General features: G+C 36.7%; 1 protein-coding gene across 1 annotated transcript; it reads left to right on the forward strand.

Moving 5' to 3' along the window:
* The first annotated feature begins 288 nt into the window (after window positions 1-288).
* On the forward strand, window positions 289-14350 carry LOC116776037 (Fanconi anemia group I protein). The gene is made up of 26 exons (XM_061521299.1): window positions 289-446; window positions 528-645; window positions 746-847; window positions 954-1126; window positions 1274-1441; window positions 2053-2163; window positions 2631-2758; window positions 2959-3158; window positions 3221-3348; window positions 3638-3852; window positions 6780-6969; window positions 7452-7604; window positions 8076-8179; window positions 8320-8465; window positions 8885-9058; window positions 9471-9650; window positions 9728-9951; window positions 10435-10611; window positions 11143-11270; window positions 11483-11679; window positions 12106-12267; window positions 12610-12808; window positions 13096-13285; window positions 13577-13751; window positions 13972-14101; window positions 14201-14350. Exons 2-26 carry the CDS (start codon window positions 547-549, stop codon window positions 14290-14292), a joined length of 3945 nt encoding a protein of 1314 aa, XP_061377283.1. The 5' UTR covers window positions 289-446; window positions 528-546; the 3' UTR covers window positions 14293-14350.
* The last annotated feature ends 377 nt before the right edge of the window (window positions 14351-14727 follow it).

Raw genomic sequence — 14727 nt, forward strand, 5'->3', positions numbered from 1 at the left:
GAATTTGTATTAATTTCCTCAATTTAATATGATAGTTTCATTTGCAACATGATTTTATAAAACACCGCATTTTTATAGCCCTCAATATTTTTACAAGATTTGTTACTTATATATAGACACTATGTTCACAATAGATATTAAAAGTTAGTTTCAACGTAATATTTGCATTGAATCAGTTATTATATTGATTTTATATACTCATTTTTTTATAATTTCCTAGGAAATATATTGTCTGTAAATATTTACGTCTGACATAGACAAGTTAATACGTTATAGACTACAATGTTATCAGTGATAAAAGTTGTCAAAATTCAAATCCATTCCGCTCTCTCTCTAAAGTTATTAAGTAGTAGTCGAAATTTTTATTTAGTTTTTGTTTCTGCCCCTATTAATTCCACATATGTAGTAAAAAAAGTAAAACATAATATCACAGTCAACATAAAAAAGTTTAGTCACTTTTAGAATAGCGGGATATTTCAATATACGGCAATTAAAAAGTTATATGTAAACTTTGTATTGTTTTTTAGATATTATACAAAGGAAGAGATGGAGCCGAATGATGTTTTTAAAAAAATTAAAGAATTTGGCCAGTCTCTAGGTAACCGGGAAAAACTGATTCAATATTGTAATTCGGAAATAAATGCGGTAAATTTATGAAATATTGCTTATTAATTAACTTTCATTTTCTAATTTAGTTCCTATCACTATTAGCTACACTGTACACAAATATTGTTTTCATCATCAGATACTGAAAGTTTTACCAAAAGGAATCCTAAGTAAGGATGGAGCACAACTTATTGATTGTATTTTAAAAGGTTTATCTGGCAATGCAGAAAAAAAATGCCAGGTAAGTAGCAGCATTAATAACTGTTCATTATTCAGTAATCATATATTAGTTTATTTATCAATTAAAATTATTACTATATAAAATAAAATATTACAACTTTTTCTAGGTTATAAGTATAGTTTTAAAGACAATTAGAGAGCAATCAATGACAGAAACATATTGGGGAGATCTCGTGAGCAGATTATCCCTGGAATTATCAAAGCTGCCAATAGAGAATTTGTTAAAATGGAGCAGTGATAGCGTGCAAACAATAATTGATGATAGCGATGTAAATATGATGTGAGTATATAAATTGCCATACAGCTGTTATAATTTAGAATTAAATACAGATGCTTCTCTTTAATATTAATAGCTAAATATAGTTAAAATGTTATTAAAAAATATGTTATTTTGGATACATTTTCTTACAATTGTTATTAACTTCAGCTGGGGAGACATATTGCCGGAGTGCCTTAATATAATATCTACATATCCGAGCATTAGGCACTGTGGTACTGTAATGTCAGGAGTCGAGTACAAGATTCAGTGCATCCAAGGATTATGTCAGTGTACATGGAGGGAAAAACAGCTCATACAATTGACAGCCATGTTCAAGTTAGTGATATTATACTTCATGTAATCATAACCATTAAGAAAAATATTTTTTAATATTACATAACCTTTAAAACTTAGTGATCTCCAAGATATGCAACAGTTCTAAATATTGGGACCAGACGTTGATAGCAGCATATTGCAAGTGCAGACCTCACTATAAGTCACCATAGATCCAGTTGATTATCATCATCAGATCTTGATGATGCCTAGGTCTTCTGTTCTGATCAAGTCTGAAGATTCATTTTATACCCAAGATACATCAACATTTTTGATTCCCTCGATCTAGTTGAGAGGGCTTTCAATAACACAATTTAAACCCAGATATATCAATTTTTGATCCCTCGGTCTAGTTCAGAGGGCTTTTGATATCACAAAACATTGACTATATATTGATCCAAAAATAAGAAAAATTAACAATCACTTAGAAACTACAGATAATATATTCAATACTCATTTTACTTTTTTCTCATAGCACTAATAACGAGTTAGGTATTTGTTGATTAAACAAACTATTTTCAGTATATATATATATATATATATATATATATATGCAAAACACACACAACAAGCACTATGCTTTATAATAAACTCGAATATTTTATCCATTTCAGAGATATTCAACTAACTAAAGAGAATCACAAGCAAGTGGTGAACAAGATCTGTTCCTACATGGACAATCTACCTTCAGACACTCTGCCGCCCCTGGTTCATCATCTACTTAAGTATTGGCTACACTATGTAATACAGATTGTGACAAAGTTATAGGTAGTTGATGAGACAAAAAGCTCTGAAACTAGAACTACAGCAGTAGGTTAATAAGTGTCAATGAAACTAAGGTTTTCGGATTACTTCGCGTATTTAAATAATTTTATTTTAAAAACTGCACACTTTCGGTTACTTTGCAGCAACAATGTCGTTTTTAAAATAATAAAAAACGCATAGTGAAATCCGAAAAATATCAGTTTCATTGAAAAGAATACTCGCGAAGTCTTAGAACCCGTTAGGCTAATAAATGTATGAAAAGAACTATTAGGTCAGGTTTACACGTTAAGCCTAGCTCGTTCTCGCGATTCCGTTTGCTTCGCTTTGTACGATCTTTACTTTTGTTATCATTTACTCAGCAAGACATTGTTGAGGAACCACTTATATTGTAAAGGCAAACAGGAAATAAATCTTTATCATTTCCCAGACTATGCAAGCAGCAAAACTTAGAAATAGTTCTGTGCCACCTGAGTCACTACTTCAACAAGTTGTACGCCAAACTGCAACCACCAGCTCAAGACTCCGAGGCCACTACAATGGACGTTGAAGACATCGGTTAATCTTTTTTAAACTGCTCGACCACCATTTTTTTTTATGTTCCAAGTGTGCCACTATCTTTATGCTTGTGTCAGCTCAGCTAAGTTTCGCTTTATTACAGCACCTTAAAACTACTTCCTAATTATATTGGATAATACTTATATATTTTTATTTTCTCCAATAACCCAATTAATTTAACTAATAAAAGCTTTTATCAGTTCTGCACAGCGAGGACGAACTCAGGCGCTGCCAGTCCACTTGCTTGTACCACTTGTCTCAAGGGTTGGCGGACCCGGAATTAATAAGGAAGCACATGAAGCAGTGGCCTAAAATACAGCTGTTCAGAGATCCGTTCCTCATCAATGTGGCACTTGCCGTGTCTGATAAGGGAGCAGATTTCGCCTCCGTCTGTTTAGATGTATGTCAATAGTTTTTAATCATATTTCCTTAATATACAATATATATCAAAGTAACTTGCAGGTGATCAAATCGGCAATAGAGTTGACGCTTCAAGATGAGCTCAGAAGAAAAGAATCAGCGTGGGCCATTTCTGTTCTTCCGTTGGATTACGACGTCGCCAGCGTACTGAAAGCACTTGTCATTGAAAGGTAAGCACTAAGCTGAGGCCGTAGGAGCTCCTAGTAGCTACTTTTCATTCTCACAAAGTGTGAAACAGCAGTTATATGCAATCAGGTAACTTGATATACATCTAGAATAAGGCGCTCCATAGGAGTTATATCCTTGTCCCAGTATGCCCCAGCGGCTGCACGCGCTGGCCCACCATACTTGATTGCTCTATGTATGGCAGCCTCGCCCGGATCCCCGATATCTGTCAATAGTTCCGCCCTGGAAACATTACTATCTCTATCATCGTTACACTGTTTAATATTGTTTCAGTACGAATCACCGTCAGATGACCGTTCTGGGTTTGATCAATTTGGCCTTCTCGCTGCTATCAGTATACCGCTTGAAGCCCACAGCGCCCCAGTGCTGGGCCCTCGGCCAGATGCTGCTAGTCAAACTGTCCAAGACTCAACCGGAAACAGCTTCACACATCCTCAGCCAGCTCGCAGACAAACTTTTTGGGGATTCGACACAGACTCAATATTCAGGTGTGTATGTATGTATATGTTAACGGAAATGTATACAATTCCTAGCAAATATATGTAATTCCTAAAACCGCACGGAAATGTGTGAAATAAATTACACTATCCTTACACATTACACATTTCCTAGAAAACTTATACATTTCCTAAATAGCAATCGGAAATGTAAAACATTTAAGATGTCGGTGGGTACGCGGGGACAGCGGGGCGAGGGGAGGGTATTGCTTCGCCCGATCCGGCGATCGCGCAGCGCCTTGTAAACTGTCACGTCGCTATTGTTCAAAAATGGCTGCCGATTCACGCATCGCGCTAATGAAAGAGCGATTTTATAGGACTTTGGCGTCATTAAAAATATTAACACGCACTAAATCACTGCTTTTTTTGAAGATGAAAGAAGTTTAAAGAGTTAATTGAAGTTTCTACGGCAGGATGAGGCGGAAACGCAAACCGGCCAGGAGAGAGCCGGGAAGAGGCTGCCATGAGTGTGGTGCTGCGGTGGACTCGGCCCAGCACACCCTCGAGGTGTGCCCGAGATGGTCTGCGCAGCGCCAAGACCTTGTGGCGGCTCTCGGCGGAGTGGACTTGTCGCTTTCGAGTGTCGCGGAGAAGATGCTCGAGAGCGACAGGTCCTGGCTGGCGGTGTCCTTCTGTGAGACGGTCATGTCCACGAAGGAGGCATCTGAGCGGGAAAGGGAGGATGCGGCTGATGCACCCTCCCTCCGCAGACGACGGACGGGGGTGCGTAGGAGACGATACTTGCAACGCCTCCAATAGCGCCCCTGCACTCCGGGCTGGGGTCGGGCTGGTAACCCGGCTCCTGTGAAAGCCCGGCGTCGTCGGGGCGATCCTAATTGCCGGGACTGCCCCCTTTCTCCGAGGGAGTAAGTCCGGTCTTTGCCAGGACCGGCCAGTCGCTGGTGTGCCCTGTCGCTGACAGATCCGGGGTGCACCAACATAGCGGCCGATGGCTTTCGCAGTGGTTTTAGTGAGTAGGGGCCTGCTCAGGCCGAGTCTCACACATCCTCTCCAGCCCCACCAAGGCCGGTTAGACGGCTCGTAAAAAGAGTTTCCCTGCGTCATCAAAAAAAAAGTTTTTACGGCAAAAACATATGCTAGAAAGACTTCTCGTGATTATTGGTTAGGTTAGGTTATATTATTAATATTTTACGGTATGACTGTGACCCGACTGTCTCAATAGGTAAGTGTTCTAATAAAAATAATATTAACAACGTGTTTTAATACAGAAAGCATTTACTTCATACATTTCCCAATAAGACATTGGAATTATATACAATTCCGAGGAAATTTATACATTTCCTAGGATATCTATACATTAGTTTTTCAGCCAATATCTTATACATTTCCTAAATAGTATCGGAGTTGTACACATTTCCTAGGACTTCTATACAATTTTCTAAACTTTAAAGAATTTAACGCCATATATGACTTACAGCATATCCGATAAAACATTGTTCTTCAACGTAAAATATTACGAATGAAACTAATATTTTTCGGATTACTACGCGTATTTTATTATTTCAAATACTACATACTCGCGACGTTTCGGATGTGTGTGACGTGTCACCTCGTCTGCCCGTGATCACGGTTACAGCAAAGTAATCGAGTTAAAAAATAAATACGCGTAGTAATCAGAAATATATTAGTTTGATTTAAATGAATACTCACAATTCGCCTAAGTCTTAGAACTCATTATGATTATAATATTACAACTTATCGGAATTTTTGGGATCACAAATAAATCATATCTTAAAGGGGCTCAATGCCCGAGTGTGAAGTGCGACAAGAGGCAGACGGGGCTTAAAATTTTGTTTTCTGAAAATATGGCACAAAGTGTGAGTGTGAGGTGTTCAAAAGTCAAAAAATTCCAAGGACTAATTTATGGACAGCCTATACAGAAGAAATATTAGTTTGAATCACAGCTTAGAGCTTCATCTGGTTTAATTCGCAGTAAATAAATACAAAAATACATTAATTTGCTATGCGCTCACATCACCTTTGTCTTGAATTCGATCATACGAGGCTCGGGATGCGATGGTGCCGCTTCTGACGGGTTCGGGACGGATTCTGGCCGATTCCATTGCGTTTAACCATGGCTTACCGTTTCCAGTTGTCGCATACATTCTCGAAAGCGACTATACAAATCAAAATCATCGCCTTTCATATATAATTCTTTCACTTTAATACTTCAACAGTCACTCGTAGGCACGTCGCTAAATTTGGTTGTTTCCCAAATTTTTGCTCTCTGATAATTCCTCATGGAGGCCAAAATTTCCAGAATAAAAAGGAAATTGTACGTGTTTCCATAAACATATTTTATATTTATCTTATACGTTATCCCTTTTCGCAGCGTGTGGGACACAATTTTAGAACCATGTTTTTTGATCACGAGATATATTTTTCAAGTCCTTCATTTAGTTTCCAGAAATATGGCAAAGACAAAACAAATCAATAACCAAATTCGAAACACGAATACATAAATATTTAAAATATATTTGAATTTGAAATTCTAGACTGTTTTAAACAACGTGGCCAGTTCGAAAAAAGTGCTAATATAATTTTTAATGACCTGAAAAAAAAAATTCTATTCAACCTACATAGTTAGACATTTTAAAATTTATTATTTTTAACCAATATTATGTATAATGCTACATATATATATATCTGTGTATTTACTGTAAACAATGTATCTATGTAATATCCCGCCAGTCACAGCCTTACCTTGCCAATGAGGAAATGTTTAGGACCTCTTCAACAAAGCCGTTTTCATTGGGATTGGTGATTTCTTGGAATTCCCCTTTGTCGCCACTCAGAGGCTATTTATGTAGTTCTTCCTGTTTTCGATATAAAGTATATACATTCATACATGCATGTATATTATGGTTGTATATATTAATATATTTTCAATTTTACAGAATGTCTGTACATACTGTGCAAGCAGGCGCCGGTAGTCGTTGAGCGATGTCCTCAAATTATCCTGATAGTGGAGAGCTGTCAAGGAAAACACGCAGTGAAGACCTTCGAAGCCCTAAAGCCTCTGTTATCATTTAGCGAGAGAACAAGAGATACACTGCTTAAAGTGTGCAGGAAACATCTATACTCTGGGTAATATGAGAAAGGGTTGCACAGAGACTTAGCGAAGGAGACAGACTCGTATGAGGGTCTTATACTTAAATCCATGTCTAGAATGCAATTAAACATAATTTATAATATATAACATTATTATTAACGATACTACCTAGTTGCCGAGTTTTATTCGCTATTTTTTTTTTTGGTAAATCATGTTGTGGAAAAATCATTTATGGCTCAGCAACGCCATCTATCGTTAAGTAGTTTTAGTATAGTTTAGTATAGCTGTGTCGGTAAAGCAGTTTTAAACTATCAGCATTTCTTTTGTTCAAGAAATGTTCTGTACGAGTTTTTTTTTTAACAAAATCCAGATCGGTTAATCAACGTGAATTTTTTTTAGCGAGTATCGCGGAAAATGCTGATGCTGTTTTCGAAATTCAAAATAAATATCCATATAAAAATAATGCATATATATCGATATATGTTTTCCGTTTGAGGGTATTATTTCTTGTTCCCAGGGACCTGTGTCACCGCCGCCTCTCCGTGTCCGGTTTCCTGTGTGTGTTGCGTCACACGCGTCTCTCGTCGTGGTCGGAGTCCTCCAGTCAGCCGGAGTCCGCTCACTCGTATCTCACCCAGCTAGCGGTTGACGTTCACACTAACAGAGACACGTAAGTACACTGTAGTACATTCACACCCTTTGCCCCTACCACAAAGCTCCGTAGTAAGGGTAATGACGTACGAACTGGCTAGGTTTAGAGGCTACGTAGTTAGGGTTAGTGACAAATATATAAAATACATAAGCGTTATTGGGGTAATATGAAGGTAGTCGTGTTTGTTCGTAGTGTACTACGGAGTCAAAAGGTTTGATTTTTTTTTTACCCTTTAAATTCGAAATGTTTTATATATTTTTTACTTTGCTGTGTAATGGCCAACTGAATACGAGCGTCCTGTACTGCATGATAGTAATCTGACCTACTTACTTTTAAACCTAACCTGGACTACCACGAGTATTTCAAAACAAACCAACTCGCCACACCGGTCCAGCCGTTGTCGTGTTTTAGCGAGACTAACGAACAGCGATCAATTTTTATATACTCATATATATAAATATAGATAATTAATAAAATTAATATTTCCAGTGTCACCTCTCGCGTCAGAAACGAGAGTATGTTTATGGAGATAGTGTCCATACTCCGACGCTGTCTGGTGCAGGACGTTGCTGTCAAGCAATATTTATACACGGGTGAATAATATTCACATTCAACAAAAATATTATTATTCTTTATATTTCTTTAATTATTCTTAAAGAACCATAACTTGTATATCTTACATCCTTCATTCATTATAAAAGGTTTCTAAGTTTATATTAAAATGCATCAACAGAAATCTACAATTCAGTGAAAGACAAAGCAGCGCTCCACGAATCTATCCTCGAGATGCTCAATGATCACCTCAGTAAATACCTCCCCCAGGAAGGGGAGGGGGCCATACTGATGGACGACTGCGTGTCCAGCAACGGTGAATTAATAGTAAGACGCTATATACTAGATAAGTATTTACTTATTAATAAAGATAATAAAAATAAATTAATTGCGCGTGGAGCCCCTCCGCGCGGAAGAAGTGACAATTCGTAATGTTGGAATGAAGACAGGAAGGGGTGAAATTGTTTTTAAAGGATGTGTTAGTGTTTCTTTAATACAAACTTTATTAACATTAACGTTAAACGTTAACGCAACCTTGTTCGAAGTCGCTTAAGAAGTTTCACTTCAAAAACATTGATTATACATCATATAGATATATATATTTATTAAAAAAAAAGGCTAAAATTATTACATTTTATTGGTATTTATTTATGCTTATATAAAAATCCTGGAATATCATAACAGAGTTATTTCACTATACATGTATGTATTAATCAAATTCCTTCTCAAACCTTATTTTTTTGCAGGAACCCATCGGACATTTGCTGTTCACCATAGCCCAGTTCCTCCAAAATTCAGAAGATGAGTCCGATGATATATTGAGTAGTCCACAACAATGCCCAGTAGCATATTATAAGAACAAACTCACTACTGTGATGCAGAAGATTTGTCAAGACGATTGGCTCTCTATAGTTGACTTGGTATATATTAAAATTATAAGAATCATAGTAAATTTTTTATTAACAATCTGAAAGAAACAAAATAACAATCAGTTTGTATAATTTGTGGACAGCATCTGACTGTATTTCTTCGTTAAGTTAATATTCTTAATAAAATATTATTAAAATATATGAAGAATCTATATGTATTATAGGCAATTTTTTATGCGGTCATGCTAAAAGATGAAATTGAGATTAAAGATTTATAAATATTGGACAGATAACATATTGCCAAAAAAAAAAGATATAGTTTAGGAATATCTTCGGCACAAACTAGTGCTCGAAATAAAAACAAATAATATTATGTAATTGTCAAATCATAAAAATAAATAATCATAGTGAGATCATGTATAGGAAGCTTAAATGAGGAAATTAATTTACTTTGCATCACTAGGAGTCGCTCTCGGACCTCACGGTCGAGTCGAAGGTCAAATGTGTGAAGGTACAGCAAATATTGCAGTGCTACGAGGCCCTGATGGCCCATAAGATGATGCAGTGGAACTTGCTCACGCCTCAAGCAGACGCCGTGCTCAGATTGCATAAAGCTTATAATCAATTGTTAGAAAATACCAAGGTCTTGTCGCCTCGTTCAAAATTACAAGTAATTTAATCTTTTTACGGCAACAAAATTAATTTGTATCCACCTTTCAGGCATCTCCAAAAGTTACCAAAAAGGCAAAAGCAAATGAAACGAAAGATTCTACTTTACGGAAGAGTCCGAATGACAAAGAAACAACCAAAAATAAACAAAAGGAAAAGGGCAAAGCTCCGGTTACCTTCGCCGGCGCCTCCAAAGACAGAGGCGGTCCGTTCAAACCACTACCATGTGTGTGGGACTTGGCCTTAGGGTTGAGAGTGTTACAACTGTTATATAGGTATGCCTTGAAGTTTTAAACCATTCACAGAATGAAGACTTGGTAATAGAGCCAATTAGTCAATCCTGAACCCTGAAAGCCCTTAGATGTTTTATAATACACCTACTTAAATATTATAAATGCGAAATTAACCCTGGCCGTCTGTCTGCTACTTTTACACGCCTAACCCACTGAACAGATTTTGATTAGTTTTGGTATAGAGGTAAATGGAACCCTGGACATATGCTACCTTTTATCCCGATTACGAACCTACACGGGTAGTACCATGAAGTGTACCAGTGTACCAGTTAGGGTTCAGTGGCCGTAATTGCAGAGAACAACTCTGATGTCCACGCGGACGGAGTCGCGGGCAAAAGCTAGCTATATATAATATATCCTGATTTTAATTGCTTTGATTGTTAATTCAATTCAATAAGATCCGTATCTTTATACAGAAAATATTATCAATATATGTTCGTTCATAGTAAAATGTATATATTCCAGCGAGGAGGTGCCGTGGTCGTCGTCAGAGCACCGTAACCAAGTCCGCAGCCAGCGATCCTTCAACTTGTTCGCAGTGAGAGCAGTCCAGGGAACACTAGTAGAAGGACTCCCAAGACATCAAGTCGCCGATGAAGTACTGAGTGTAGCCGGCTTGGTGTACACTAGATGTATATGCAAGTGAGTCCATTCTTAATATGCAATTTAAGCTAAACTAACGAGACCTAAAACACGGTTCACGGTTCACGGTTGCTGCAAAGTAACCGAAACCTCGGGAGTGTGTAGTTTTTATAATAATGAAATAACGGGTAGTAATCCAAAATTATTAGTTCTATTTAAACTTAACTAAGTTTATAAATACATAAGTCCGTGGAATCGAAATATGTTAAATTAAATCAAGCTAAAAAGTTAACTGAAGAAAAATTTCTATTCATTTATTTTTAAATAAGATAATTTTATATAACAGAAAAGTCTAATTAAATTTTGTCACTTAGTTTAACTAGATGGCAGCACTAGCCTTGTTAATTCGATCTTAGGAATATAATTGTCTATGCCTATGAATGTTTGATAGCCCTTCTTTAGAAAGTGTTCATCTAATTAATGAATATGGGTGTGTTAATTGATTACGAACACAATACAAAGTATATCTCGCAGTATATACACTGAGATTTTGTTTGTTTTTATTATATTAATAAAATATTTTGTTTTCAGATTTCATGATGTATACAACTTTGACGAGCATGTAACGTATGCCTGTTTGGAACTGTTCAAAGCCTGTCTGAATCTCCTGCTGTCCAACGATTATGCTTTTAAAACAGAAGATATTTTATCTGGAATGAGTAAGAATTTAAGTCTAAAGTAGTTAAAAATTTGTTTGGTCACAAAAGTGTGTATTATATCGGTATCGGATACATCGTTTGTGGAAGTTAAAATCGGTTTAGTACAGCGATCGTATAATTTAAATTATGAATGAGCAAATATGGCTGATAAATGACAAATTTTTGTCCAACTAAAGTTGTAAATAAATCCCTTTTTTTTTTTTTTACTTCAGCTTGCAAAAAGGACGCTACTGAATCTGTATGTATGGCCGATTTATTGGGAGCGTTGTTCACGTCCCTGGATCATTTGGAATCTGAAAGGGCGGATGACGGTTTGGACGCTGTCGGGAAGAAGACTTACACACTGTTAGTACAAATATGCACGATGCTCATGGATATCCCCGTAAAGGCTGCGTTTGACTTGAGCGAGGTTAGTGCTAGTATTAAAATACTCACATTTGAAGAAAACTACCGAAAACGAATATATACAGAAAAATAGTTTCTATAAATGAGGGACAGTATTAAATTAGTAACAGTTATATAACAACCGTGTATACTTTGAAGGGGCAATTCGTAAATAAAAAGTCTACGGAAGTTAGAACTGATGAGTAATATTGTTTCCATGGCACTGGGAAACAAATGGGCTGCTCAATTTTTCTATTAGAATATATTATTACTGAGTAAAATAATGAAATAATACTTAAATCTTCATACAAACTTATTATAGGAGAGAAAACAACACGAAACCTATTTATATTTTATTGTTAGAGGGAGACAGAAATATTAAATGTGCCTGTCTCACTCACACTACCTAGTAACTGAAGCTTATAGTATAAGATATGTTGGTTAATTCCAGGTGTTGTCCAAGCTGGAGAGTCTGTGCCGCTGCAGCCCTGTCCCCGACGTAATCTCCTTGTCTGCGGGGTGTCTGACGGCCGCGGCCCGGGACGCCTTGGACTCGCCGCTTCTTGACGACATACTGAAGATACTGGCTGCCAGGCTAGATTACATATGTGGTGTAAGTCTGAAGGGCACACTGATATGGTAACCTATTAGCTTATTTCATATAACATATAAAATGTTTCCAAAGAACAAAGACATTGAATTGAAAGTAAGAACAGATTAAAATTAAGAATTAAGAAGAAATATATTAAAAATATACGACTGGTGCAAAAGTTATTACAACACTGTCAAGAGTTTGAATAGTGAACATAAACACCGGCAGTTTGTAGTTAGACATTCATGTATCCACGCGGGTAGCGGATATATGTATGGAATAAACGACTAATTGTCATTATTAGTATATAACAATATAATATCACGTTAAATAAAAAGTAAGTGACAATGCTATTGATAACAGGAGGTGGAATCGTCTCAAGTTGATAACGAAAATGATTTCCCGGCCATAGACGACAAGACGGGTCACACAGCGCTGGCGATGGTCTGCGCACATCTTACTTGGAGACTTAAATGTGTACAACATTTACTACTGCGAGCCAAAGACCTGAGCAGCGCTGTGCTGTACACGCCTCACACACAACACACTAAGATACGGAGAGGTCATTATTAGTACTACATTCAGTGACCTAGCCTTCACTGAGGGTAGACGATAAGTTAATTTCAACGTGTCATATTGTGATATAAAGATTAAAACGTATTTATATTTTTATTGACAAAAAAATTAAAGTGTTTCTAAAAAATCTTAAATTATAGTATGAATTGCTAGTATATTTGTAAATCATATATTTAAATATATTTAATTTTTAAACACTAGAGAATTATTTGTAAGATTAATATTAGAACTTTATTCGGGTCAAATTTAATAATGTATTAAATATCCAAACAGAGTTGACCGAGCTGTATGAGGCTATCCAAGTCCAGTTGTGTCAGCTGACAACGTGGACAGCGAGCGTCGCATCCGTGCGCTGTGTTATAGGGGCCGGAAGCGACAAGGTGCTGAACTTGTGTGTGAAACTGTACTCACTGCTGGCGACCTACGTTAAACTGATGGACTTACCCACCGCGAGGACATTACAGTAAGGATACAAACAGCTGGGACATATTTACCTGTAGTACTAATCGAAACTATGTAGTTACATTAAAAAACATATGTTTTCATAAAACTTGTGACTAATCTCAACAAGTTTTAATTCTAAACTCTTGTTTCTCGCATTCTCAATAAAGTACCGTTATTACTAACAACACTTCTGTGTAAGCGGTTCTAACTAAGTTCTAAGAATTTTTTTTCCTAAACGATGAGTCAATCAATAACTTACTTATTATATCTTTTAATGTATCAATTCTATAAATTCTTATTTTCTTTGCAGCTTGGAGAAGCTGTTGAAGCTGTCCGGTCGCAAGCTGTCTCAGGTGACAGACGAGCTGGTGTCGTACGTGGAGGCTTCGCAGCCACAGAAGAACGTCTTGAAGGACACTAAGGTCGTCCCGCGACTTGTCAAGGCCAAGGAATCGTTCAACAAGAACGTCGTCCTGCTTGGAGAGGTACCGACATGACCGACACCGGTCGAGTAAAGGATTTAAAACTGATATTTTAATAAGATAACAGGTTCGGTTCCCGCTCGAGTCGATGATCCCTTCTAAATTTCCTACAAAAATTTTAATTGATACACAAATAGTATATCGCCTCGCTATAATCAGGGACGAGCTTAATGTTTACCGTTAACTAATTTTTGTATAATAATAAAGTTTAATGAACTCCCAGAAAAGTTACCAACAATATATATCACTGGGCAACGCGAGGGACTTCAAGATCGTTAAGCAGATTTTGGAAGACAAGTTGAATGCGCTGGAACCAAACACGCAGGCGACGGACGCGACGGAGGCCTTGGGTGGTAAACATATATAACATATACGTGTGTGTGTGTGCGTGTGTGTGCGCGTGTGCGTGCGTGTGTGTGATTAATTGATTATTAAATTGCGATGTTTTTTAGATGACATAGACGACGCGTCCACCGTCGTCTTGGATGATGAAAACGAATCTGATGTTGAAGATAACAGAAGGAAGAGACGGTCGCCATCTTGAAATGTTACTGTTCTGTCATATAATGATGTTATCTGAATAAAAATTATAACAACTGATACTTTTTAGTTTGAAATGTCTTTAGAAGTTGTCTTTGGAAAGGAATATATGAGATCTGTTGAGATTTTATATATCCGTTATAAACGATTTTTTATATTTAAAAAAATATTCCGATCGAATAAAAACTTTTTCTTTGACTGAGTAGTATCAAGTGTTATATCGAAGCAAGTTGAATTACTGTCAGGTCTACATTATAATAAAATTGCTAAAACTACATGTTTTTTTACTACACTAAAATTTTTATAATACATTCCATTATATTTTATGGTAAATTCCACAGCAGCAGGAATTTCAAGTGACTGGCTTCTGCAGTTTAAAAGGATGCAGAACCAAGTTTTTTTGTCTCATATAAACAAAGGAATTTATCAGATTTACGTA

Source organism: Danaus plexippus, chromosome 8 (genome assembly GCF_018135715.1).
Source record: "Danaus plexippus chromosome 8, MEX_DaPlex, whole genome shotgun sequence".
Classification (NCBI taxonomy): Eukaryota; Metazoa; Arthropoda; class Insecta; order Lepidoptera; family Nymphalidae; genus Danaus; species Danaus plexippus.

Excerpts from the sequence above, each read along its gene's own strand:
- LOC116776037 (XM_061521299.1), top strand. The coding sequence starts at position 547 with ATGGAGCCGAATGATGTTTTTAAAAAAATTAAAGAATTTGGCCAGTCT. Across the intron at positions 3,349-3,637 it reads AAAGCACTTGTCATTGAAAG|TACGAATCACCGTCAGATGA; the intron begins GTAAGCACTAAG and ends ATATTGTTTCAG. Across the intron at positions 9,059-9,470 it reads GGCTCTCTATAGTTGACTTG|GAGTCGCTCTCGGACCTCAC; the intron begins GTATATATTAAA and ends TTGCATCACTAG.